Source organism: Miscanthus floridulus, chromosome 5, assembly GCF_019320115.1.
Source record: "Miscanthus floridulus cultivar M001 chromosome 5, ASM1932011v1, whole genome shotgun sequence".
Classification (NCBI taxonomy): domain Eukaryota; kingdom Viridiplantae; phylum Streptophyta; class Magnoliopsida; order Poales; family Poaceae; genus Miscanthus; species Miscanthus floridulus.
This window is the reverse complement of record NC_089584.1, coordinates 3,386,926-3,411,570: the sequence shown is the minus strand read 5'-3', so window position 1 is coordinate 3,411,570 and position 24,645 is coordinate 3,386,926. Positions and strand designations below refer to the sequence as shown.

The window sequence follows — 24,645 nt, the reverse complement described above, 5'->3', positions numbered from 1 at the left end:
ATGGAGTGTCCTCATCATTTACCAAGATGCTAGGGTCTTTGTTCACTTTGAAGGGCAGAATTCGGTCATCCTTTTCATAATCTTCTGACATGTCCGACTTGTCCTCAATTCCCACGATGACTCTTTTTCCTGAAAGAACTATGTGGCGCTTTGGCTCTTTAGTTGAGTCATTATCAGTTTTTCCCTCTTTTTGGTTTGGTAGACATATCATTGACATAGAACACCTGATTCACTATCCTTAGGCAAGGACGAATGGTTCGTCTTTGTACCCAATATTACTAATGTCTACTATTGTCATTCCATACTTGTTGTCTACTGTTACCCCGCCTCCAGTCACCTTGACCCATTGGCACTTGAACAATGGGATCTTCAAAGTAGGTGCATATTCTAGTTCCCATATTTCATCTATGCGGCCATAATATGTCTGCTTATTCCCATTCGGGTCTATGGCATCTATGCGGACACCACTAGTTTTGGTTGGTACTTCTTTTATCTTGGGCTACTATGTAGAATATGTTCTCATTTATCTCGTACCCTTTATATGTGACTGATATGCCATGGTGGTTGCATAGCCAATAAATATAGTTACTCATGGATGCTCTCGTCACCTTGACATTTTTTTCGCAACCAACCGCCGAAAGTTTTCATGTGCTTACGCATAATCCAAGCTTTAGTCTTCCCTAGAAACTCAGATCGTAAGAGATCCTTAGTGTGTCTCAATATACGGATCTACCAAAGAGGAGTTCTATAGAACTAGTGTAGTGCTGCTTTATTGAAATAATCATCCTCCATACCAATATATGTTTTCCTCCCTAGTGTCCCCTTTCCGCTTAGTCTCCTCTCATGTCTCGATTCAGGAACACCAATCGAGTCAAGGTCAGGAATAAAGTCAACATAGAACTCAATGACCTCTTCTGTTCCATAGCCCTTGGCGATGCTTCCTTCTGGGCAAGCACGGTTGTGAACATATTTCTTCAGGACTCCCATGAATCTCTCTAAGGGGAACATGTTGTGTAGGAACACAGGACCGAGAATGAAAATCTCCTTGACTAGGTGAACTAGGAGGTGTGTCATGATATCAAAGAAGGAAGGAGGGAACACCAACTCAAAGCTGATGAGACATTGAACCACATCATTCAGTAGTTTAGCTAGATCAGTTGGATCAATTGCCTTCTGAGAAATTGCATTGAGGAATGCACATAGCTTCACGGTGGCTAGACGTACATTTGGAGGTAGAATTCTTCTTAACTGCAACTAGGAAGTAATTGCATCACAAGAACGTGACAGTCATGGGACTTTAAGTTATAGAATTTCTTCTCTAGCACATTTATAATACCCTTTATATTCGAGGATAATCCAGATGGTACCTTGATGTTGTTTAAGCATTCAAACATGATTTCCTTCTCCTCTTTGCTTAGAGTGTAGCTGGCAGGACGTAAGTAATGGCGTCCATCATCTGTCTTCTCTAGAATGCAGGTTGTCTCTTTCTCTCAAACAATGCAGGTCCTGTCGTGCTTCAAATCTATCCTTAGGATTTCCATACACACCCATGAAGCCTAGCAGGTTCACACAAAGATTCTTCGTCAGGTGCATCACGTCGATCGAGCTACGGACCTCTAGGACTTGCTAATAGGGTAGCTCCCAAAATATGGACTTCTTCTTCCACATGGGTGCGTGACCGTTAGCATCGTTCGAAATAGGTTGGCTGCCATGTCCTTTTCCAAAGATGACTTTCACATCATTGACCATATCGAGTACATTCCTCACCGGTTCGGTTGCGAGGCTTGGTCAGGTGGTCTGCCTTCCCTTAAAAATGCTTGCCTTTCTTTCTTGAGGGGTGATTTGCAGGAAGAAATCAACGATGGCCAAGGTACACGACCTTTCAACATTTTTTCAAGAATACACCTCTGATATCACCAAAGCAGTGTGTGCATGCATTATATCCCTTGTTTGACTGAAAGATTACTTAGAGCAGGTCAATCATTGATTGTTACGAACAATAATGCTCGCAGATCAAAGTGTTCCTGTTTGTACTCATCCCACACACGTACACCTTCTTTATTCCACAAAATGAGAAGTTTGTCAATAAGTGGTCTCAGGTACACATCGATGTCATTGCCAGGTTGCTTCGGGCCTCGGATGAGCACAGGCATCATAATGAACTTCCGCTTCATGCATAACCAAGGAGGAAGTTTGTAGATACTTAGAGTAACAGGCCAAGTGCTATGACTATTGTTCTGCTCTCCAAAAGGACTGATACCATCTGTACTTAAAGCAAACCTTAAGTTTCTTGCGTCATTTGCAAACTCTAGGAATTCTCTGTCGATTGCTCTCCACTGGGACCCATCAGCAGGGTGTCTCAACATATTGTCTACCTTACGGTCTTCTTTGTGCCATCGCAACAATTTTACATGTTCTTTGTTTCTGAACAGACGTTTCAAGCATAGTATTATAGGAGCATACCACATAACCTTGGTAGGGATTTTCTTCCACGGACGTTCGCCCTCAACATCACCAGGATCATCTCGCCTGATCTTATACCGCTGATGCATGGCATACCGGGCATGCATCCAATTTCTCGTACTCTTTGCCATGGTAGAGGATGTAGTCATTAGGACATGCATGTATCTTCTCGATTTCTAGCCCCATAGGACATACAACTTGTTTTGCTTCGTAGGTAGTGGCGGGCAATTCATTGTCCTTCGGAAGCATCTTCTTTTAGATTTTTAGTAACTCTCCAAATCCCTTATTAGATACATGTAACACCCCGGTGTTATGCCTGCATTAGGCACTGCAAATCATGCATATTGTGCATCATCAAGCATATTAATCATACATACCTAATCATGTAAATAATAATAACTGAAACCCTGTTTCGAAACATATGAAACATGCTCGTGAAACATGAATGTTGCATATACTTGTTTAAGAGTTGTTTTGCTCTGGTTTTGCTTGCTAGGTTAGTAAAACATGTTTGGCTGCTATTGTAAATCATCTAGCAATGTTTAGTTCAATTTTTCGGAGCAAGGTTTGTATTCAAATTAATTCAAAATTTGGCTTCAAAAATAAATTCCCAAAAATTAGGGTTTTGAGTTAAACATGGACTTTGATTTTTCAATTCAAAATCTAGAAAGAATTTGGCTTTGGTCATAAAAGCAAAGTTGTAGAAAATTAAATTCTAATCAACTTTCATTTTTGGTACATTTGCAAAAGATATCATTTTCTTGTTCAAAATAATATTTGAAAGCTGGCATTTAAAAATTTCTTGAAAATATAAATGAAAAAAAGGGTTTTTCTCATTCGCGGGCCGCCGCCTCGCTTTCGGCCCAGCCGCACAGGTGGCCCGGCCTGCCTCCGCACCGCGCCTTTGCTCCCGTAGTGCTTCGCCCTGGCCCAGCAGCCGCCTCGCCGGCCCAGGCCCATGCCACGCCTCCCGCTCGCCCACACTCGCGCACCTATGTCCTGACACCGGCAAAAGCCAACCGCTGCATGGCACCACCCATCGCCGGGCTCCTGACCGCGCGGCCACGTGTCGCGGCCGTCCTGGCACTGCTGGCCATGACTTGAATCCCAACGCGCCCACCGCATTCCAGCGCTCCTCACTTCTCCTCTCCTGCGCGGCCTCTCTGCCTCTCACCACGTGCCCGCAATAGCCACCGCGCGTCGCGCCTCACCGGAGCTCGCTTGCCCAGCCATCCTAGCTCACCATTGAACCCTCCATCTCACCCGCATCTCTGACTCATCATCGCGCACCTCGTGCTCGCCTCGGTAAGCCGTGAGAAGCTCCCTCTTCCTGGGAATCTCTCGCCGGAGTTGTGGCCGAGCTCACCGGAGCGCTCCGCTCCGTGGACCTCGCCCTCTGTCCTTCTTCTAGCTACCTTTTTGCGTGCACGACCACCGCACGAGCTCGGTGAAGCTCCCGCACCACCTTTCGCGCCCCTTCCCGGCCGGAGATGGCCGGCCGTCGGGAGCAGCACCGCCGCTCCGCCATGCGTGCCGTTGAGCCCTATCCTGAGCTCCTCCTGTGCCTTCTCTTGGTGCACCGTGTTTGCCTCGTCGCGGGTGAGCTACTGGTGGTGACCACACCGTCGGCTAGCTCGCCGTCGGCGAGAGCTGGCCGGTCAGCGCCGCCCCTGTCTCGGTCTGACCGATAGGTGGGGGCCGTTGACCATGGGGGCCCGCTCGTCAGCGCCCTAGATCGGAATCCGGGTGCACAGCACCGGGTGCACCCAGTATTTTTGTCGTCTGACTTTTAAAAGGGATTTCAAAAATGATTTTTTCAGAATTCTATTTAAATGCTTTGGGAAATGTTTGTGTACTCCTTTTAGCTCCAAATCTGTTGGAACAAATTTTGCTAGGTTCCTTATCACCAGATCTACTTGGGAAAATTATTGCATGTCATTTTTGAGATACTTTTCTATAGAACTTTATTTAATCATGTATATTGCTGATAACTTGAAAAATGTGTAGAAAAATCTATATGCTTCAGAAAAATATGATTCTAGGTTTGTTAATCTTCTTATGTAATGTACTTCCTAGGAAAAATATATTTCATGCATGTGCTGTGGGAAAATTTTGAGGTGTAGTTCAAGTGCCTTTAATGGCTGAATTTTGTTATTTTAGCTAGAGAACAAACTTTGTATAAAATATGCATGTGATAATTTTTGTACAGTAGTTGTATGTTATGAAGAACATAGGAAAAATACTAACTCTGTTGTTTGACACTTTTCACAGTACAAAGTATTTTCATGTTCATAATCATGCCATAGCTTGTTATTTTGTGTAGGCTAACCCACTCATTCAAACACCATGAAAATCTGATGATAGACTACTTAGGGTAGTAATGTGCTATTGTAATTTTCTAAGATTTTTCTAAGTAAGAAAAATAGAGGTTGCTATTCAAACCTATTATTAATTAGGGTTTAATTAAGGGTTGCTTTATGTGTGTTTAAGAAAGTAGTAAAGCTTTGGTGTATCTTTGAAGCATTTAATAAGATATGTTGACTTAACCTACTAGTAGTAGAAGAGAATGCAGTAGATGACATGTGCTTGTAGTATATTTTCTTGGATGATGTTGACTACCTTGCATTTAAACATATCCATTATATTCATCTCATCCGATGCACCGATTGCATAAGCACTTACGCACATTGCATCATACAGGATCGCAAACCGAGAACCCAGTCGTCATACCCTGAGGAGCCCGAGGAGCAGTTCGAGGTGCAGCCACAGGAAGTGCCAGAAGCCGACGAGGAGGACGTTGAGGAACTTCCGGAGTGCCCCGATCACCGTTCGAGCTCCTTCGAGAGAGGCAAGCCCCGGAGCATTTTCTCCCGATTTGCAATTATTAATTAAATGCTTTACTTTAATTGATGCATTACGTTCGGGAGTTGTTTGCAACCGTTGCTGCATTATACCTTGTTTACCTTTGTTATACTATATCCTTGTTACCCTGGTATCCGCAATCGAGTCAATGCTTAGCTAGCTTAGACCGGTAGAAGTCGGGTGATTTCCTGTCACCTGCGAGCTATAGGTGGTTACCTAGATCTGCTTGGAAGACTATGAAGTCATGGTATAACTAAGTGTTAAATGAAGTTGAGACCGGACGGAGACTTGCAGAGTTTTGGACTGTAGTGTTTCTGTCTGTGTCGATTAAGGACCGACCGTTGTTGGGCCTCGAGTCATGTTGAACGCATGCCTTACATTTAGCTGGCCGGATAAAGTACCTTCCGACCACAAAGCTGGGAGATTTTTTCGGGCCAAGTAGATTGCCCGCAACGCACTGCGCCGGAGCAGGTGTGGTAGGACACGGGGGTGGGATGATAAGACCAAAGTGCAGTCGGTCGGCCCCCAGGTACATGTGGTTCCTAGCAAACTCGAGATACCTGGAAAATTGACTCGGTGATCAATATCTCACTTTAGCGGGTGAGTGAGGTTTGTGTAAGGAATAAATCACCAGCTGGTTAGGAATCGATTCGAATCGCCATCGCTCCTGGATAGTGAGCACTTGACTTGAGTTACTTCATCGTAGTAAATGTTTATGGAACACTTGGACAGTTATAATGAATATGACAGTATGGAAGTTGTTTAATGATCATTGGTTATCACTTATCTGCTTAATCACATGTTTACTCTAGTATAGGTGCAAATCTAGTTGACAGGTTAATAATAATTAACTTGACAATAATGCTTTTAGAAAGGTTCTTGAAATGCTAAAAATGCTTCTTTTTGCAAATGAGTCAGCTACCCTACTATAAAGCCCTTCATAATCCTTGGTGTCATTTATTTTCGGTTATGTCGGGTAAGTCTAGCTGAGTACCTTCTCGTACTCAAGGGTTTTATTCCCACTTGTTGCAGATGGGCAGATGTATTACGGCTATTGTATCAACTGCCTATATCCTACGATGGGTGATGCTTAGGACCATGGGCATGGTCATTCCTTATGTCTCGTCTGATGCTTTTGTTGGAGATGATCATTCGCTGGCACTATATTTGAACTCCGCATGAGTAGTGTGTGGTTTGAACAAATGACTTCCGCTACTTTTATTCGAACTGGTTTTGTAATAACTATGTTGAAACTCTGATGTATCCGTGATGCAAACTTTTATGTAATATGTGATGGTGACCACTAAACTTATTACGATCTTGGCTGGAATGGAAATTGGTTTGAAATCCTTCGTGATTTCACGGACTACCGGGTTATACGGGCTTAAGTTTGCTAAATTGTCTGCTCTGGCGGATGATTTTCCTTACTTAATTTCGTATAATTGGTCGGTTCTGTTATAATACACCATTCTTTGTCTTCCATTGCAGCAATTCTAGTGTGGTTCTCAACTTTTTCTGCCCTGCATCACAAGTTGGGTACAACAATTTATTGTGATCTTCTAGCATCCGCTCGAACTTGATCTTCTCCTTTTCACTTTCATATTCTCTTTGTGCGTCATGAATGACCTGACAAAGATCATCAGCAGACTCATCTTCTGCGGCTACCTCCTCTTCAGCTTCTCCCATTGCAGTATCATTGAAGCACGCACCATCGGGAATAATATCATTGTCGTCCCATTGTTCTTCTTCACCTTCTTCCATTATAACATCGGTTTCTCCATGCTTCGTCCAACAAATATAGTTTGGCATGAAACCCTAACTTGAACAAGTGTGAATAAAGAGTCCTTGAGCAAGGATATTCCACCGTATTCTTACATATGGCACATGGGCAGCACATAAAACCATCGCGTTTGTTTGCCTCGGCCGCATGTAACAAAGAATGCACGCCGTCCATGAACTCTTGGGAGCGACGATCAGCATTGTACATCCAATGCCGACTCATCTGCATTATATGACATAAATACCGTATTAAAACCTAGAACATAATTAGTTAATTATACAACATGCATACCATCACAAAAGCTATAAATTTAAGAAATCATCGTTACAATGTAGACAATCCCAACTACCACTAAAAACACTAAAGCTAAAATGCACTTCAGCAGCACAAGGATTTCGCAACTAATCCCAACTAAAACAGACAGATCCCTCAGTTTATTCAACATCTTTGGGCTTCTTCGGCTGGATCACTGCCTCATTAGCCGCCATATCTGCCTGTTGTGCAAGATATTTTTGCACGAGTTCAACATACTCTTCCTCCCAGTAGAAGCCTGAACATCCAGTGCTATCCCACTGAAATTAAAACAGAAAATTAGAACTTTAATCACAACCATCATGAAAATAGGTATAAACTAACCATAGTCATTAAATACGATAAAATAACTCACATTGCGATCCGGACACTTGTAGAAAATACGACCCTTGTTGGGACCCTCCTTCACTCGGTACTCCATCACAATCTTTGTCTCATCACAACACTTGTCGCATGCAATGAGGGGGAGGCCCGGCCTTAAGTCGCTTTGGAAACCCATGAGAGGCCAAGGACCCGGAAGCAGTTGTCATCTACTCTCTATACTCATTTTTAATACACTATAAATTTCTCATTTTATAAACAAATAAAATTAAAAAACTCTAAAATTCTCTATATCTCTAAACAATGAAGTGTGCTATGCATGCTACAAATGAACAGTGAATACTAGTTTTTAATAGCTACTTTAACCTTCCTTCATGTAAATATGCAAGCTTGAAGTTTAAAGGTTTCCAGAGCAGTTTAACACTACTCTGCTTGCCGAGAAAGTTGCTAGTGTTGTGTCATTGGCATTTTTCATGGGCGTGGCCATGGTCATTGTGTTCTCGTATTTTACTGCGGCAGGTAAGTAATTCACATGATATTTCCGCAAATTAACAGAAGAATGAGAGTGTACACACATAACAATCGATTATCGTTTATATTTATATATATACTACTGTTTGGGTACGGTGATTGACAGACTACTGCAATGATATCGAGACGTGTGAATAAATAACCATCCGTACTAGTTGACCTTGCTTACGTGATCATCTCGACGAGCATTTCTCCATCGGACGGCTCCAGTACTTGGCCACGGAAGAGCTTCGATTCTACGAGGAAGGGAACACGGTCTTCCACGACTGTTGCCGTTCTCCCTCGTAGAATCAAGGCTCCTCCTTGACGTCCGTTACCGCTCGGCAGAGAACATGCTCGCCGAGATGAACACGGTCCGCAAGTTCAACTAGCTACTTTAACCTTCGTTCATGTAAATATGCAAGCTTGAAGTGATTTTGAGCTCAAATTGCTTACAAATGAAAAAAACCACAATAAAGAACTATATATATATAGTGAACAAAATGAGATAAGACAATGGTGAAAAATAAGAGTATGAGATTGGTAACCTTTACAACTGAAGAATCGACAGAGGAATCGAAGAAATCGACGGAGGAATTGAAGAATTGATGGAGGAACAATGGAGGGAGGAAGCAAGAACACTAGTGCAGTGAGCTTCAAAATGTGCTGAGCTCGGGCTCGGGGAGAAAGAAGAAGACGGACGGGATATAAAGGGGAAAGCTTTAGTCCCGGTTGGTGGCTCCAACCGGGACTAAAGGTCCCTCCCAACGGCTACTGCGCCAGATAGAGGTGGCAGGGACCTTTAGTCCCGGTTGAAGCCACCAACCGGGAAATAAAAGTCTACCTTTAGTCCCGGTTGGTGGCTCAAACCGGGACTAAAGATCCCTGCCACCTCTGTCTGGCGCAGTAGCCGTTGGGAGGGACCTTTAGTCACGGTTAGAGCCGGGACTAAAGGTATCTCTAGTCCCAGACGTAAAAAATGTCAGGGACTAGAGTCTATTTTGACCGAGGATCAAAGGTCTGTTCTCTACCGGTGGTAGTAGTGAACTTATACATACCTACCAGAGCTCTGCAACCTGCAAAAGGCACCCGGTACAACCGTACAGGGGCACGGAGGAAGCAATGCAAATAGCAAGACGAGACGAGACGAGACCATGCACCCCAGCTGCAAGATGCCATGATGCAACTGCATGCAACGGATGGCATCTCTCTGGTTGCATGTATTCTCCCCATGCATGCCGGATGGCGGAGTTGTCCTGTCCTGTCCGGTCCCGGTGCCGTCTGGATCGAGTCAAGTCCATCTCCACCATGCCGGTCAGTGTCCTAGTACCTCCTGCTGCTCCTCCGGCAATTGGGAGTGTGGGTGTGGCTACACATGGTCCTCAGCGAAATAGGCGCTACAAATATGCCCGTCCACCACTCATGTGTTTTCTTTTGATTGTGTGGCTGGGTATTCAGTATTCTTTGCCTCTCTCTGTGTGCATGCATGCATGCCAATGGGCAATAATGGCCCATGCAAACCAATTGGATTGGGCCCAAATCAGCCAACTTCACATACCAATCTTCATCCTCTCCTCTCTGCAACTCCGGCAAAATCATTTGCCCTATGACATCGAGTTTCTCTAGCCATTATTGCAAGGGATTTGAGATTTTGGTTGTTTATTTAGGGATGATGGAATCTGAAGGCTAGGGGTAGAAGAACCAAGGGGAGCCAGCGCCAGCCATTGCAAGAAATGCTGATGAAGATCCGATAACTGTTCAGAATTTGGGTGCCAGCAAGAGGTAAATAAATAAAATGTCCAGGTGTGTATGATAATAATAAATAGACAAAAGAAAAGAAAAGAAAAGAAAATGATAACTCAGGCAACTAAAATGATAGTTTTCTGTCAAAAAAAACAGACGCAATATGTTATTCCCTTATTCTGCAGATATGATAATGATAAACTCAATCAGGCAGAAAAAGATGCCCTGACCGTTGGACAAACACCTGGATGTCCTATCAAGCATTTTTCTATGCTAATGACGTCATGTTCTCTTCAAGAATCCAAACACCACATCGATCGGTAATCATTTGGATTTTCTCTGAGTTTTTTAGAGCCAACATGCATGTTATTTTCATAGCAAATGCAGGGCATAAAATAAGATGCTTATTGGGGGTTCTTCGTTTTGATGTAATGAGTGGTGACGCTAGGACTTGTTTATGTTTTATTAGAGACGAGATTAGTTATGTTAAATGCCAAAGAGACAAAGCTCTCAGCACGCAGATGAAGAAAGACCAGGAAGGAAACCCTAATTAATCCAAGGAATACTACTGGCTTCGGAATTCAGAATTGCCTACACATTTTCTATGTCCAAAACAGGGCCAGGGGACAAGAGGAATCCTAGCTTACTGCTGGGTTGGAACAAAGTGGTTAAAATATCCAAGGAGTGCTTTGAATGGAATAAAGCGTGATGCTTCTATGTATGCATGAGCTCGTGACAAAATAGCTGCAATTTGGACCATAAAGCTTACCTGAACCAGACTGCTTTTACCACTTCTGTTCTTCTTCTTCCATACATTTAAACCCAACCTTATAAGAAACTCTCTCAACTTTTTTTGAAGAAACTAAAACTCTCTCAAATTAACACTGAAACTCTCTCAAATTAACACTGACAATTATTCAACTCCTGATTTTTTTTTATGAAAGAGTATGCTTCTCCTTAAGTCAAGAACACATGTACATATTTCTCCATTAGGCCTTTGTTTGGATGCCCATGTATCCCCCTCAATCCATGCTATTGCTACTATATTCTTGTACATGCGTATACAAGTTTTACAGTGGGTGAAAATATGTAAAGCTCTCTGCATTGCCTGACGAATCTAGATCCATGCTTTCAAAAGAACTGGGTTCCAATAAAGTTAAAGTTTGCACTTGTGCCAAGTGTAAAGAACACACCTGACCTTGCATTATATTGTTTGTTACTTGTTACTAGACCCAACGGTTAGGTAAAAACTGCTTTCGACACAAAACAGATGTTCTTCCAAAATGAGGATAGCTATAGCACGCTGAACAACTATGATAACCAGGAATAACATACTTAAAAGGGCAATAAATTATATTTTTGTTTCATAAATTAAAATGAGTGTATCGGATCCATCGTATTAAAATTTATGCACGGAATAGGTATACTATGAAAGCACGTTACATATAAAGAATATAATGACACTTATTTAATATCACAAATATTGATAATTTGTTTATAAAATTAGTTAGGTTTGACTCAGGTGCTACGCCAAAATTACATCTTTTCTGGATTGAGGACATACAACCTCCGATTTTAAATATATAATGAACAAGTCTTTATTTTAAAAATAAACTAATTAGTTTATCCCAAACATCATATATTTTTAGATTATTTAGAAACTTTCAAATGATTATATATATATATATATATATATATATATATATATATATATATAGAACTACTACTCTGTAGCTGGCTACAAAATAACTTATTCTGTAGCCACTTTGAGTTACGATAATTACTATGTTAATTTATGAAATTATAGTAACTTCTTAATAAGTGGTTTACTATAACGTTATGGTAAATATCCCCATGTGTTATAGTAACCCAACTATAGTAAATATATATTGACATTATCGTAAATTAGTATATAAAATTATGGTAAATGGAGGTGGCTACAGAATAACTTATTCTGTAGCTGGCTACTGAATAGCCTCTCCCTATATATATATATATATATATATATATATATATATATATTATAAAGTCTGAACAAGCATTTCCGATAGAGTACGTTATCATATAAGCGAGATGGTGTGCTAACATTGCATCAAACCTATAAATGGAAAGATATGTATAAGGGACCCGGTCAAGCCATTATATGGCGGTCATCCACTAACCCACCTAACATCTTATATTCTTCTTATGAAACCATAGTTACTTCTATAATTCCTTCTTTTGTAAAGCTTAGTAAAGTTGGCAACCACCATGGCCTAAATAGATGCCAATACGACATGAACCGTGCTTTCTCAGGGGGGGGGGGGGGGATTTTTCACTTAAGCAATATAAATTTAGCAAATTGGTTTATCTGGAAATCTCTTTCTTGACAGTACGAACTATGAAGTCACTATGCTTCGTTCTTTGCCATCAATCCTACAATTTAGTTGGTCCTATTCTTATTTCATTAACAATTAAGAGGAATTGGAAAGATAGTTAAAAGTGTTGTTTTGCAATTGTCACAAAACCATTAAATATCTTTTCTTTGTTTGTCATCATGCCAAGACAATCTAGAGGACTGTCTATATATATATAGTTCCTGGGTTAACACCTCCCAACTCTGTATCCCACATGTTAGGGAGTTGGCTATCAAATTTCGTTACAATTACAAAACAACACTTTGGACTGTCTTTCCAATTCCCCTTAATTAGGTTGTCCTTTGTTGAAATTACCCTGTTCGAGATACCAAAGGAAAATCTTGACTTTAGGAGGAATTTTTAACTTCCAAATCAATTTATGAGAGAAAGGTGTATTTTGATTTATTATGTGAAGATACATAGAATGGACCGTAAATTGATCATTGTTATGTAAGCTCCAAATAAACAAATCGCTCTTGTCGCGAATTGGCGAGATATGTGACACTTGATAAACAATAACATAAACGATATAGTGGGACTTAGGCCTGAGGCTTATGTGACATGATGATTAAGCCTAGTAGCCGCGTTATTTGCACGAGCCACCTTGCTAGCAATTTTATCTTTGTTACATAGATTTGATCGCCTGTTTTTAGGGGTAAATTAAATTAAAATTTCATATCTAAACTAATTAAATTACTTTATTTAATAGAGAGTGATCGGACAACAGGACGATTCGGGAACCAGGCAGAAACCTCTAAAGACTAAAGATCGAATCCGGCCGTTAATTGCTGTCTCCAGCACTATGAGATTCCCAAGTGTTTTTTAAGATAACACAAGGCCAGTGCATGAGCAGATGCCATAAGGAATAAAGGGAGTAGCGTCAGTTTCCATGCATGCTAACCTCACAATAGGCAAACTAAATCAAATCAAGGCAAGGCATGTTTTCTCTGTCCACATATGAGATGGAGGGGGCCACGGATGTGGTGAACCAACGGCTCAGATTTGCTCATGAGCTCTATATAAGCCCACCAACCCGGCCATCGTTGTACTCCTCATCACAACTCCATAGCTGGCTCATGTGCTCCTAGCTACAAGCCTAAATATAACTGGATGAGAGTATATCTTGCTATGGGATGAATGAAGCCATGAAGAAGACGAAGAAGAAGAAGATGGCGAAGAAAAGCGATCGAAGAGCTCCCTTCGATCCAATCCAGGAGGGGAAGTGGTCGGTTGCAGCTGCCGGTTCATGGATGCCTCTCTGGTGCAGCAATGACTAATGCTCACTTGCACTTGCATGGGTGTGCATGACCCGGGAGATGAACCCACCATCATCTTTCCCTCGTGCTTGGATTGAAGGGAGCTCCTCTCTCTCTTTCTCCTTTCCATGAAATATATATTTTTTTTTTGTATGTCGATAGTTTCTCATCATTTTTATCTCTTCTTTTGCAGATGTATATATACGGAGATGATGCTAAGCGCGGGGAACTTTGACCATGCATAAAAGGATTCATGCATGCATGAAACTATGTGTATTAGGATTATTCAGGACAAGCTTGTGCATTTTTATGTATCTTTTATTGTTTCAAAGACTTTTACACAGTTTGTTCGTTTCGAAAACAATATTGTTTCTTTGCTTGTTTGCCTGCCCAATGGAGGAACGAATCATGGATCTATGTATAGGAATTTGGAGATATATATAACCTATTCCCCTTTTAGACAAGTCTTTGCAACTTCTTTTTATTTGGACATTTTGCTAACTTTTTTTTAACATTATTGCTTGAAGCAACTATTGAGCATTTGAGATTTGGGTGTCGTAATTGACACGGTCTTCTTTCCTTCGCCATGAAAGTACCATTATTAATTCAATATGAACTGACGTATGTATGTATATATTCTCCTTAAAAGATACTAATGCGTAATTGCGTATATTATGGAGTATTATATATTGTAAGTGAACGGTGGGTACGTACTTTCTTGGACCATCTGCCGGCCCTTTCTAATGACGTAGGACATGCTTGCGCGTCTAGGTGTGATCACTATTTAAAAGTTTTTAACTACGCCGTACGCACGACGTATAGTGTTGTTATTGTTATCGGTTGCCAAGCTTCATGGATCAAAATTCATGCCACCAGCCACGTCACGTTCAAACAACCCAACGTAACAAATGAAATTAATTTCATCTTGTAGTTGTAGCCCAAACATTGACAAACATTTTGTCAAGCCATAGAGCATGCATGTCGCCTGCACGACCGAACATGATGTGAGCCATCGAGTCCATGTCCATCAGTCAATCCAGCGTCAGTCAGTGGGGTACGCCATGTCTATGTGTCCCTGCTCACTCACTCATCCGTGTCCAGAAAACGACAAGCACAGCACAGTGCCGCACTGAACTGAGCTGACAACAGTAAGATCACTGCCATTTCACTTCCTGAACAGCGACGCTGAAGAAACGAACACTGGAATTTTTCATCGATCAAAAAGGAAGAAAAAAGAAGACAAACCCCTGTTCGCTTGTGGATCCAGAACTTATCATAGTATTTTTCTATCGCAGTAAATCCGCATCAATGCGCTTATCAGCCGAGAACCCGAGCAGCGAAAAGGCCGAACAATGGCGACCAACCCAACCGAACCGACCAACCATCCAACAAGCTCAGTTTAGGTGCTACTCGAGCTCACGTCCGTCTCAATCTCCTCGTCATCAAACAAGGTCTTGGACACCGACCCGAGCGCGGCTGCCCTCGCCGCCACCTGGCCGGCATCGGACCCCGGCGGTGACTCTGACCCGCTCTCGTGCCTCTTGGCGGCGGTCACCGGCGTCTCGAAGACGACGTCCGTGAACGCCGCCCGCCGCCGCTTCCTCCGCTTGGAGCACGACCTGGACCGTGGTACCCGCGCGCACGGCTCCTTCCCGGGGTGCTTGAGCGCCCACACGCGGCGCAGGTCGGGCACCCAGCTGGTGAAGGAGGAGAGACGCCTCTGCCGGTCCCGCCGCTCCTGGGCTCTCGCCATCAGCTCGTCGTGCCGGTCGTCCTCGCGTTGCCGGCTGCTCCCTGCGTCCCGCTGCAGCAGCTGGAGCGCGGAGGCGCTCGTGCTGGCGGAGCCCCGGTGGCTGCGGCACCGGTTTGCGTCTTCCTGGTTGCTGCTGCTGGGTAGAGAATCTGAGTAGTCGACTTCGTCGTCGTCTTCGTCAAATAAATCGAACTCCATCTCCGTGTAGATCTTCTTGATCACATCCTCCATGGAGTTGATGTACCTGAAAAGCATTGGAAAGTCCGGTTATATTACTGCAAAATCTGAAAATGGGAGCAATTTATCGAAGTGACATGTAATAATTTGAACTGAAAAATGGCTCAGCCTCATCTTGTTTCCAAGGACAGGATTCAGTTAGTAATTCTGTATCCATTCACTTAGCAGAAAGAGTAAATAAAGGTTTCTTTAAAAAATGCATTTACAATATCCATGATCGTGAAGACCAGCAACTCACATTTATCAAATTTACCAACAGCATATCTAGATTTTGCTGAAATATTGGAGCATCACTCTCTGAATCAAGCAAACGAAGAGCACAATCTTTATTTCAGCGCTACTATACTATGCAGCAGTGTTCCCTAAAGGATCAAGAAACATTAGGACAATTATGTGATGCACTGATGCTGCTCCCTCCTATTTTTGTTACATAAAACTAGAGTACAGGGATTAAGCTAGAGTTTCTTAAGTAGTAGTAGTAGTCAACAAAAGTGAAAGAAACTAACGGACTGAAGCAGTCTCAGCCATACATAACAGAGATACATATGGTATCAGGCTGGCCCTGTAAACATAACAGAGATACATATGGTATCAGGCTGGCCCTGTAAGCCTGTCGCATAGATATAACCAGGTAATTGTGTAATATTAAGAAAAGTATTCCAAGTTAGAACTTCATCAATTTTTATTGGTATCTCTAGCTACCCAGCTACTTGCAGTTGCAGTAGACAGAACTACAGATACCATTTTGCCCTAAAGCACAAAACTTGCTTCTGGCAAAGAAAGCAGTACAGAGCATGCATCTCCTGACACAGGTAGCAAGTTTAACCTTACACAATTTGTCAAGAGCGTCGAACCCTTGACTCGTCGGACCTCGGCTACGCAACTCGTAGCCTTCGGCCGTCTTCTCCGGTGGGGTTATTCCTCCCAACCGCAGGCTTAGGGAAGAGAGAGAGGTAGGAGATAACTTGATTCTTGATTAATTCCAATAGTGCTGAGTACATGGAAATATAAGGCCATCGGCCAACACAAATGGAGCAAGCTCCTTAATTCTCTAGCCTGACAAATTGCTACCTTCCTAAACTTAGCCACTTGCTATCTGTGGCTGGCCGGCGCCATGCGCTGCTGCATGCTCGGCTTGCTCTCTGGCCGCACGTTCAGCTGCCCGCCGAACATCACGCGCGCGCCTGCGCCTGGTGTACGACTTACCGTACATGACATCTCTCCCGGCCTCGAAAGCCAGCTCGTCCTCGAGCTGGAACATTGGGAAGCTGGCTTTGAAGTCATCGAAATCCTCCCAGGTTGCAGACGACGCCGGCTCATCTTGCCACTGGACCAGGACTTGTTGAACGCCGCGAGCTAGACGACCTGCCAGGACACGAGCAGGCGCAGACACCACCGCGCCATTGAGTGTGGCCGGCAGCACCGGTGGATCAGCCGGTGGCGCTCCCACGAACTTCTTAAGGACGCCCACATGGAAGACGTCGTGAATTCTGGCACCGGCCGGGAGCTGCAGCCGTATGGCCACGTCGTTGATGACCTCCTCAACGCGGTAGGGGCCGACGTAGCGGGGCTTGAGCTTGCCGGCGGACGATCGTGGCAGTGTTGCCGAAGGCCGTTGTCGGAGGCGAAGTAGGGCCCAGTCACCGACTTGGTAGGTGACCTGCCGGTGATGCTGATCATAGGAATGTTTCTAGGATTCCTGCGCCTGGTGAAGACGGAAGCGGACGTCGTCGAGGAAGGCCTTTCGGTCCTCCATCTCCTGTGCCACCGCGGGCACGCGCGCGTCTCCCGGCTCGTAGGACCTGATGGACGGCGGATCACGGCCGTAGACCACCCGGAACGGCGTCTCCCGAAGCGAAGACTGGTATGCGGTGTTGTAGGTGTACTCCGCCCAAGGAAGCCACCGGAGCCACTGCCGGGGGCGATCGCCGGTGAAGCAGCGAAGGTACATGGCGATGACGCGGTTGGCTGCCTCTGATTGGCCATCGGTTTGCGGGTGGAAGGCGGAGGACATGAACAGCTTGGTGCCCGTGAGCGCCATCAGTTCTGTCCAGAATGCCGACGTGAAGACAGGGTCGCGGTCCGAGACGATGGACTGCGGAACGCCGTGCAGCCGCACCACCTCGGCGAAGAACGCGTGCGCCACCGACTCCGCCGTGTACGGGTGTGCCAGCGGAATGAAGTGGCAGTACTTGCTGAAGCGGTCGACGACGGTGAGGATGACGGTCTTGCCGTGGATGCGGGGCAGAGCTTCGATGAAGTCGATGCTGATGTCCGACCAGACCCCTGATGGGATCGGCAAGGGCTGTAGCAGACCAGCCGGCCGTAGGTGGTCGGACTTGAACTTTTGGCACGTGCCGCACGCCCTGACGAAATCCTGCACAACACGACGCATGTTGGGGAAATGGAAATCTCGCCGTAGGCGATGGAGGGTGCGGAGGACGCCTTCGTGGCCATCATCATGAACAGCAGCCACGATCTCCTGCAGCAGTGGCGAAGAGGCCGGGATGTAGAGGCGCCCCTCCATGGCGACCATCCCGCCCACAATGGACCACGGTGCTGTACGCGTGCCGGCGCGGATTTCGTCGTAGATGGCGACAAGAGCCGGGTCGGTCGCCTGTGCTTGCCGTAGACGCTCGACGAAGTCGAAGCGGGGCGCTGAGATGGCCAGCAGCGCGCCCTCCTCGGTGTCCCGTCTGGACAGTGCGTCTGCGACGGTGTTCGTGGCGCCCGAGCGGTACTCCACCTCAAAATCGAAGCCCAGAAGCTTGCCAACCCAATGATGTTGGGGTATCGTGGCCAGTCGCTGGTCGAGGAGGTACTTGAGACTGAAATGATCAGTCTTGACGATGAAGTGCCGTCCCCACAGGTACGGCCTCCAGTGCCGGACGGCCTGTACCAAGCCGATGAGTTCGCGCTCGTAGGCGGCGAGCGCGCGATGTCGGGGCGCGATCGGCCGGCTGAAGAAGGCGACCGGGTGCCCCTCCTGGACAAGCACCGCGCCGAAACCTGTGGAGGACGCGTCGCACTCAACCACGAACAGCTTGCTGAAGTCAGGCATGGCGAGGACGGGAGCAGACGACACGGCTGCCTTGAGCGCCCCAAAGGCCGCCATGGCCGCGTCATCCCAGGCGAAGCCATCCTTCTTTAGGAGGGCCGTCAAGGGGGCAGCCACCGTGCCGTAGTTGTGGACGAAGCGGCGGTAGTACCCGGCGAGGCCGAGGAAGCCCCGAACAGCCCGAACCGAGCGAGGCGGCGGCCAGTCGTGAATGGCAGCCACCTTGGCCGGGTCCATGGCTACCCCGGCGGCTGAGATGACGTGGCCGAGGTAGGCGACGGATGGCGCGCCGAACGAGCACTTCGAGCGCTTGACGAATAGCTGATGGCGTTGCAGTTCGTCGAGGACGGCCCGTAGATGGCGGAGGTGGTCTGCCCATGTCTTGCTGTAAATTAATATGTCATCAAAAAATACTAGGACGAACCGTCGGAGGAACGGCCGGAGCACGTCGTTCATCAGTGCCTGGAACGTAGCGGGGGCGTTGCAGAGCCCGAACGCCATGACGAGGAACTCGTACAAGCCGTCGTGGGTGCGGAACGCGGTCTTGTGCACGTCCTCAGGCCGCATCCGCACCTGGTGGTAGCCCGACCGAAGATCAAGCTTGGTGAAGAACTTGGCGCCGTGGAGCTCGTCGAGCAGCTCCTCCACCACTGGTATCGGGAACGCGTCCTTGATGGTGAGGGCGTTCAGGGCTCTGTAGTCGATGCAGAAACGCCAGGAGCCATCGGGCTTCTTTACCAGGAGGACCGGCGACGAGAACGAGGAGTCGCTGCGGCGCACGATCCCCTGGTCGATCATCGCGGTGCACTGCCGCTCCAGCTCGTCCTTGTGGGCAGCCGGGTAGCGGTACGGACGGACAGCCACAGGCGACGCGTCGGGCTTGAGGAGGATGCGATGGTCGTGGGCGCGCTTGGGGGGCAGGCCTGTAGGAGCCGCGAAGAGCCCCCCAAACGAGTCCAGGAGGGCCTCCAGGAGCGCGTCCCCCCCTGTCATGGTGCGCACTGCTGGTACCGTGGCGCTGGGCGTGCCTGTCCACGAGATGCAGCGCCCCGGGCGCTGGAACGTCATGCGGCGACTGGTTAGGTCCCACACGATCGGTCCCAGGGCCCCGAGCCAGCGTGTGCCGAGGACGACGTCGTACCCGGCCAATGGCATGACGAAGAGATCGGCCGGGTAGGGCTCGCCCTCGACGTGGAGCGGCGCGTTGCGAAGGACGCCGGCGCAGGTGATCCGTTCGCCGTTGGCCACCATGGCTGTGAGGCGGGGTCGGCGCTGGATGGGGATGCCCGACTGGTGCGCTGCCGTCGCCGAGATGAAGTTGTGGGTGCTCCCCGAGTCGAGCAGCGCCACCAGGGAGGCCGGCCCAAGGGTGACGGTGATCTGCATGGTGTCCGCCGGCGCAACTCCGGCCACGGCCTGCAGGGAGAAACAGGGAGCGTCGGAGTCGGCTCCTCCTGTGTCCGCTGCAATCGTCGGCCGTATCGATCTCCACTCCATCCATGAAGAAAATGCGCCTGCAAAAACGGTTGTGGCCACGAGAATACTTCTCGTTACAGTTAAAACACAGGCCTTGACGGCGCCGATCAGCCATCTCCTCGGGGGACAGGCGCCTGGGGCCCGCGCCACGGGCCGGTGCTGCACCCACCGGCGGCGCAGGCAGCGCCAACGGGGCCGGCTGAGCCGGCAGTGCTTGGAACGCTGGTCGGGGCGGCGGAGGCGGTAGAAGGCCGCGCGCCCCTGGCTTGGCCTGCGCTTGGAGTTTGGCGATCTCCATCTGCTCCACCTGCCGCGCCAGGCTCATAGCGTGGGTGAGGGTACCGGGGTTGAGGATCCGCACCGCGTCGCTGAGCGGCGGCAGCAGCCCGCCGGTGTAAAGTTGGACGCGTTGCGCCTCATCCAGCCGGCCTGCTCGTGGGAGGAGCTCCTGGAATCGGTTGGAGTACTCCTCAACCGTGCCGGTACGGCGACACTCGGCGAGCTCGAAGAGTGGCGCGGAACGGAGGGTTGGCCCGAAACGCAGGTCGAGCAGCTCCTTGAATCGGCGCCACGACGGAGTGCCCTCGTCGTCCTGGAGTTGCATGTACCACTGTTGTGCGATGCCCTCGAGGTTGTACGAGGCCATCCCCACTTGCTCCTCTGCCAACGTGCGCTGTTGGCGAAAATACGACTCGCATTTGTTGATGAAGAGGAGAGGATCGGTCTTGCCATCAAACCGCGGAAATTCCCACTTCTGGAACTTTGGCGGGCGATCGAAGTCGCGAGGACGCTCGGGGTGGCCGCCGCTGGAGGACTCCGATTCGGACTTCTCCTTCAGCCGGGCGATGTCGGCCTGCATGGTCTTCATCATTTCCATGACGTCGGCGAGGGTGGGCTCTGACATGTTGATGGAGGGGGCGGAACTGGTGGTGGATGCGGTTTGGGATGGTAGTGTGGCTGGTGGACTGGTGGGCAGGACTGCGTGAGGCGAAGATCGCCGGACTCGTGATACCACGCTGTCAAGAGCGTCGAACCCTTGACTCGCCGGACCTCGGCTACGCAACTCGTAGCCTTCGGCCGTCTTCTCCGGTGGGGTTATTCCTCCCAACCGCAGGCTTAGGGAAGAGAGAGAGGTAGGAGATAACTTGATTCTTGATTAATTCCAATAGTGCTGAGTACATGGAAATATAAGGCCATCGGCCAACACAAATGGAGCAAGCTCCTTAATTCTCTAGCCTGACAAATTGCTACCTTCCTAAACTTAGCCACTTGCTATCTGTGGCTGGCCGGCGCCATGCGCTGCTGCATGCTCGGCTTGCTCTCTGGCCGCACGTTCAGCTGCCCGCCGAACATCACGCGCGCGCCTGCGCCTGGTGTACGACTTACCGTACATGACACAATTACTATTACTATTTACATGAACTTCAACACTAACATTCACAAACAGTCTGCTAAACAACATTGAGATGAACTGAAAGCATAGAAACGAAGTCATACCTGGACTTTATGGTCTTTTCAGCATACTCAAGAATACTGTCAGACTGAAAAGAATCCCCTTGGAGATTGATGTCAATAAATTGCAAAAGTGAGCAGATGTCTTTTATCATTTTCTGTTTTGAACCTTCCCCTATAGCAGATCCGAGTTCAGATTTGATCATTTCCATTCTAAGCAAAATCTGCAGCTCATGCCTGGTACATGCTTATTAAGGTGTACAAAACCACAAGATTTAATATAAAAAACATAGAATTGCAGATGATGTCATCCAAAATAATTGCACAGGAAGAAGGAAAAGAATGAGAATTAAAAAAAAAAGGATACTCTCGAATTTTACAACATGTACTGTATTTTGCAGTTTGTTGTGATGCAGCAGGCACTGAATCACTTTCTCTGTACTTTGACGCCAGTTCTTTGGGTTTCCTCAGTAAAATATTGGAAAGTTCACATGCAATTTTTGCACCAGAAACATCTTCTGCTTCATTGTGTTCAAAGTACCTCACTCCAATCTTTCCGTGCTTAACCAACATTGCATGGACAGACAAGCCAACCAAACGTTCAGCTAAACTCCCCAGATCAGCATCTTCAGAACAAAGACCTTGCTCAATCTTATGAGGGACACTTCCCAGAAATGCTTCTAAATCTTCCATTGAAGAGAACATTGAACTCTCTTCACCCACTGATCTGTCCACTTTACTGCAATCTGCTCCATCCACTGGCATGCCCACTTTACTGCAACCTGCTTCATCCACTGGTGTGTCGACCTTTTGGCAATCTGCTTCATCCAGCGAAAAATTGACAAGACCAGCTGAAGCATCTTCTTCTGAAACCAGAACTCTTGCTTCTGAATCATCCTGTGAGGGAAGACGGTTCTGTCCTTCTGTATGTATGCTCGATAGAGTACTAAGACAAGACTGTTTCATCCAACATTTCAGAAACCGCAACTTTTTGGATGCGGTGCCATACCTGCTGAAATATAGTTCTTCCAAGTCCACCACCGGCATGATTCCATCAGCGTGTTTGAGGAGCATGTCACAGAAGGTACTCCAGGTGGTCACCTCAAGTAGCTTACCGACCAGCCTGCTTCTCTTCTTCCTCTCACTCTGCACCTTTGTCTCATCAGATGCACCACTACCAGGCGTCTCGGAAGCTTTGGCAGACACCAGGCCTAAACCAATACCATTCTTCTCAAAATGAAGTAATGCACAGTTCATTGAGAAGGGCATGAGAACGCCATCTACAGAGTGCCCATCTCCATCAGAAACTGAGACTACTGCGCAATAGTTCCTTCTACTAAGGAACACCAAAATTAGCTGCCAAATTGGTTTGGCAACCCCTAATCGATCCTTCTCATCGCCAAGGATCAATTCAAGAATCCGATGAGGAAAATACTCCTTATCTACAGCTTCTTCCCCGTCACCCTTGCTCCCCTCCCGTTGGAACCCTCGAACCACGGCAACATCGCCATCCCCACCCATCAACCGCTCCCAATTCCCCACCTCACACACCGACTTGACATGTATCCTGCACACGGCATTGCCGCTGGCCTGCTGCAACCGTGCGGAGCCAACCACCTCGACGCCACAGCCCTTGCAGACGAGTGGCTTGCCCTCCACATCCGCGATCTCCAATACCACCTCCCCTCGCCGTCCACCTTCCCCGCCGCCAGGTCCAACACCTCCCCACACGAGCGCCGGCGGTGCAATGGCCGACCCCAACGCGACCGCATCGGCGGTAGCGAACCACCAGCCCAGCTCGGTGACCGCCCTTCTGATCCCCTCACTGGCGGCTGCGGAGGCGGAGGGGATGGCGACCCAACACACCTGTAGGCCAATCGCCGAGAGGCGGTCCCTGACAGGGCCGAAGACCTTGCGAAATTTCTCGACGAAGCTGGCGCCGTCCCCGAACTCGTCGAATTCCACGGCGGGCGTGAAGAGAGACACCAAATTGGGCGGCGGATCGAAGCCGCCGCGGCGGCGCTGGGGCTCGTGGTCCCAGGAGTAGTCGTGCTCGAGCTGGAGGAGCGACTTGGCGACGGACGAGGAAGCGGAGACGCGCGGGTGCGCGGGGGCCGCCCGGAGAGCCAGGCGGCGGAGCGGGGCGAGGGACGCGAGGGTGGCCGGGTGGAGGTCGAAGGAGAGCGGGGTGGGGGCGGCCGGGAGCGGCCTCGGGAGGAGGGAGGAGGAGAGGATCGGGGAGAGGGAGGAGAAGAAGAGGCGCCCCGCGGATAGGGACGCCGCGGACCGGGAGGCGGCGAGCAGGGAGGTGGCGGCGGGGAGGACAGCGGCGAGGTAGGCGGCGGCGGCGGAGGCGGGGCTGCTTGAGCTGGGGGTAGGGAGGAGGGGATCGAGGTCGAGAAGGAGGACTACGCGGTGGGGCTTGCCGGCGCCAGCCGTCATGGCGGTGGCGGAGGGGAAGCCGGAGCCCGGAGGGAGAGTGGTTCGGTGGCAGATCTGTGTGCGGGTTTGGATTTGTTTTTGGCTCTTCTATATTTTTTTCGGGCAAAGAGGGAGGGAGGAAGGGATTTCCAAACTTTTGGCGGGAAGGTTGAACGAGCCGGCGGAGAAGCGCGCGGCCCAGGGACTGGCTCACTGCTGGTGGGGCCCCGCAGAAGCAGGGGCGGCCGGCCATCGAGGATCATGTGAATGCTCGGTTGGAGCGACTCCAGCGTGGCTCAACATCAACAACAACAACGGTCAAAAAAAAAATTAGAGTAGGCTAGAATTAAAACTCATCGAAAACATCTAGTCATGGTTTAGGCACTTTAATATCTGGCATCTAGTCATGGTTCAGGCACTTCAATATCTGTTTTTCAAACGCTCATATTCAAATATAGATCTCTATGTATATCCTAAGCTTTCAAATATCTTTTTATTGCTCCCTTATGTCAATTCTGGTATTTCTCTACCTCTACATCTCCTCACATTATTAGCTTGGCTTAGGACTCCACAATGCATTGGTGCCTCTGAAGGTCTTCTTTGAA

The 24,645-nt window shown here is 47.8% G+C and overlaps 1 protein-coding gene across 2 annotated transcripts; it reads right to left on the bottom strand.

Moving 5' to 3' along the window:
• Positions 1–14,575: 14,575 nt before the first annotated feature.
• LOC136449381 (uncharacterized) lies at positions 14,576–24,321 on the bottom strand. Of its 2 annotated transcripts, XM_066449397.1 has the most exons (3): positions 21,987–24,321; positions 21,665–21,856; positions 14,576–15,640 (listed from the first exon to the last, which is right to left on the bottom strand). In XM_066449397.1, exons 1-3 carry the CDS (start codon positions 24,059–24,061, stop codon positions 15,043–15,045), a joined length of 2,865 nt encoding a protein of 954 aa, XP_066305494.1. In that variant the 5' UTR covers positions 24,062–24,321; the 3' UTR covers positions 14,576–15,042. The 2 variants fall into 2 exon arrangements, 1 of the variants encoding a protein (XP_066305494.1); XR_010758021.1 differs by lacking the exons at positions 21,665–21,856; positions 21,987–24,321 and adding an exon at positions 16,460–20,189 and having other exon boundaries at positions 15,506–15,640.
• Positions 24,322–24,645: the final 324 nt, after the last annotated feature.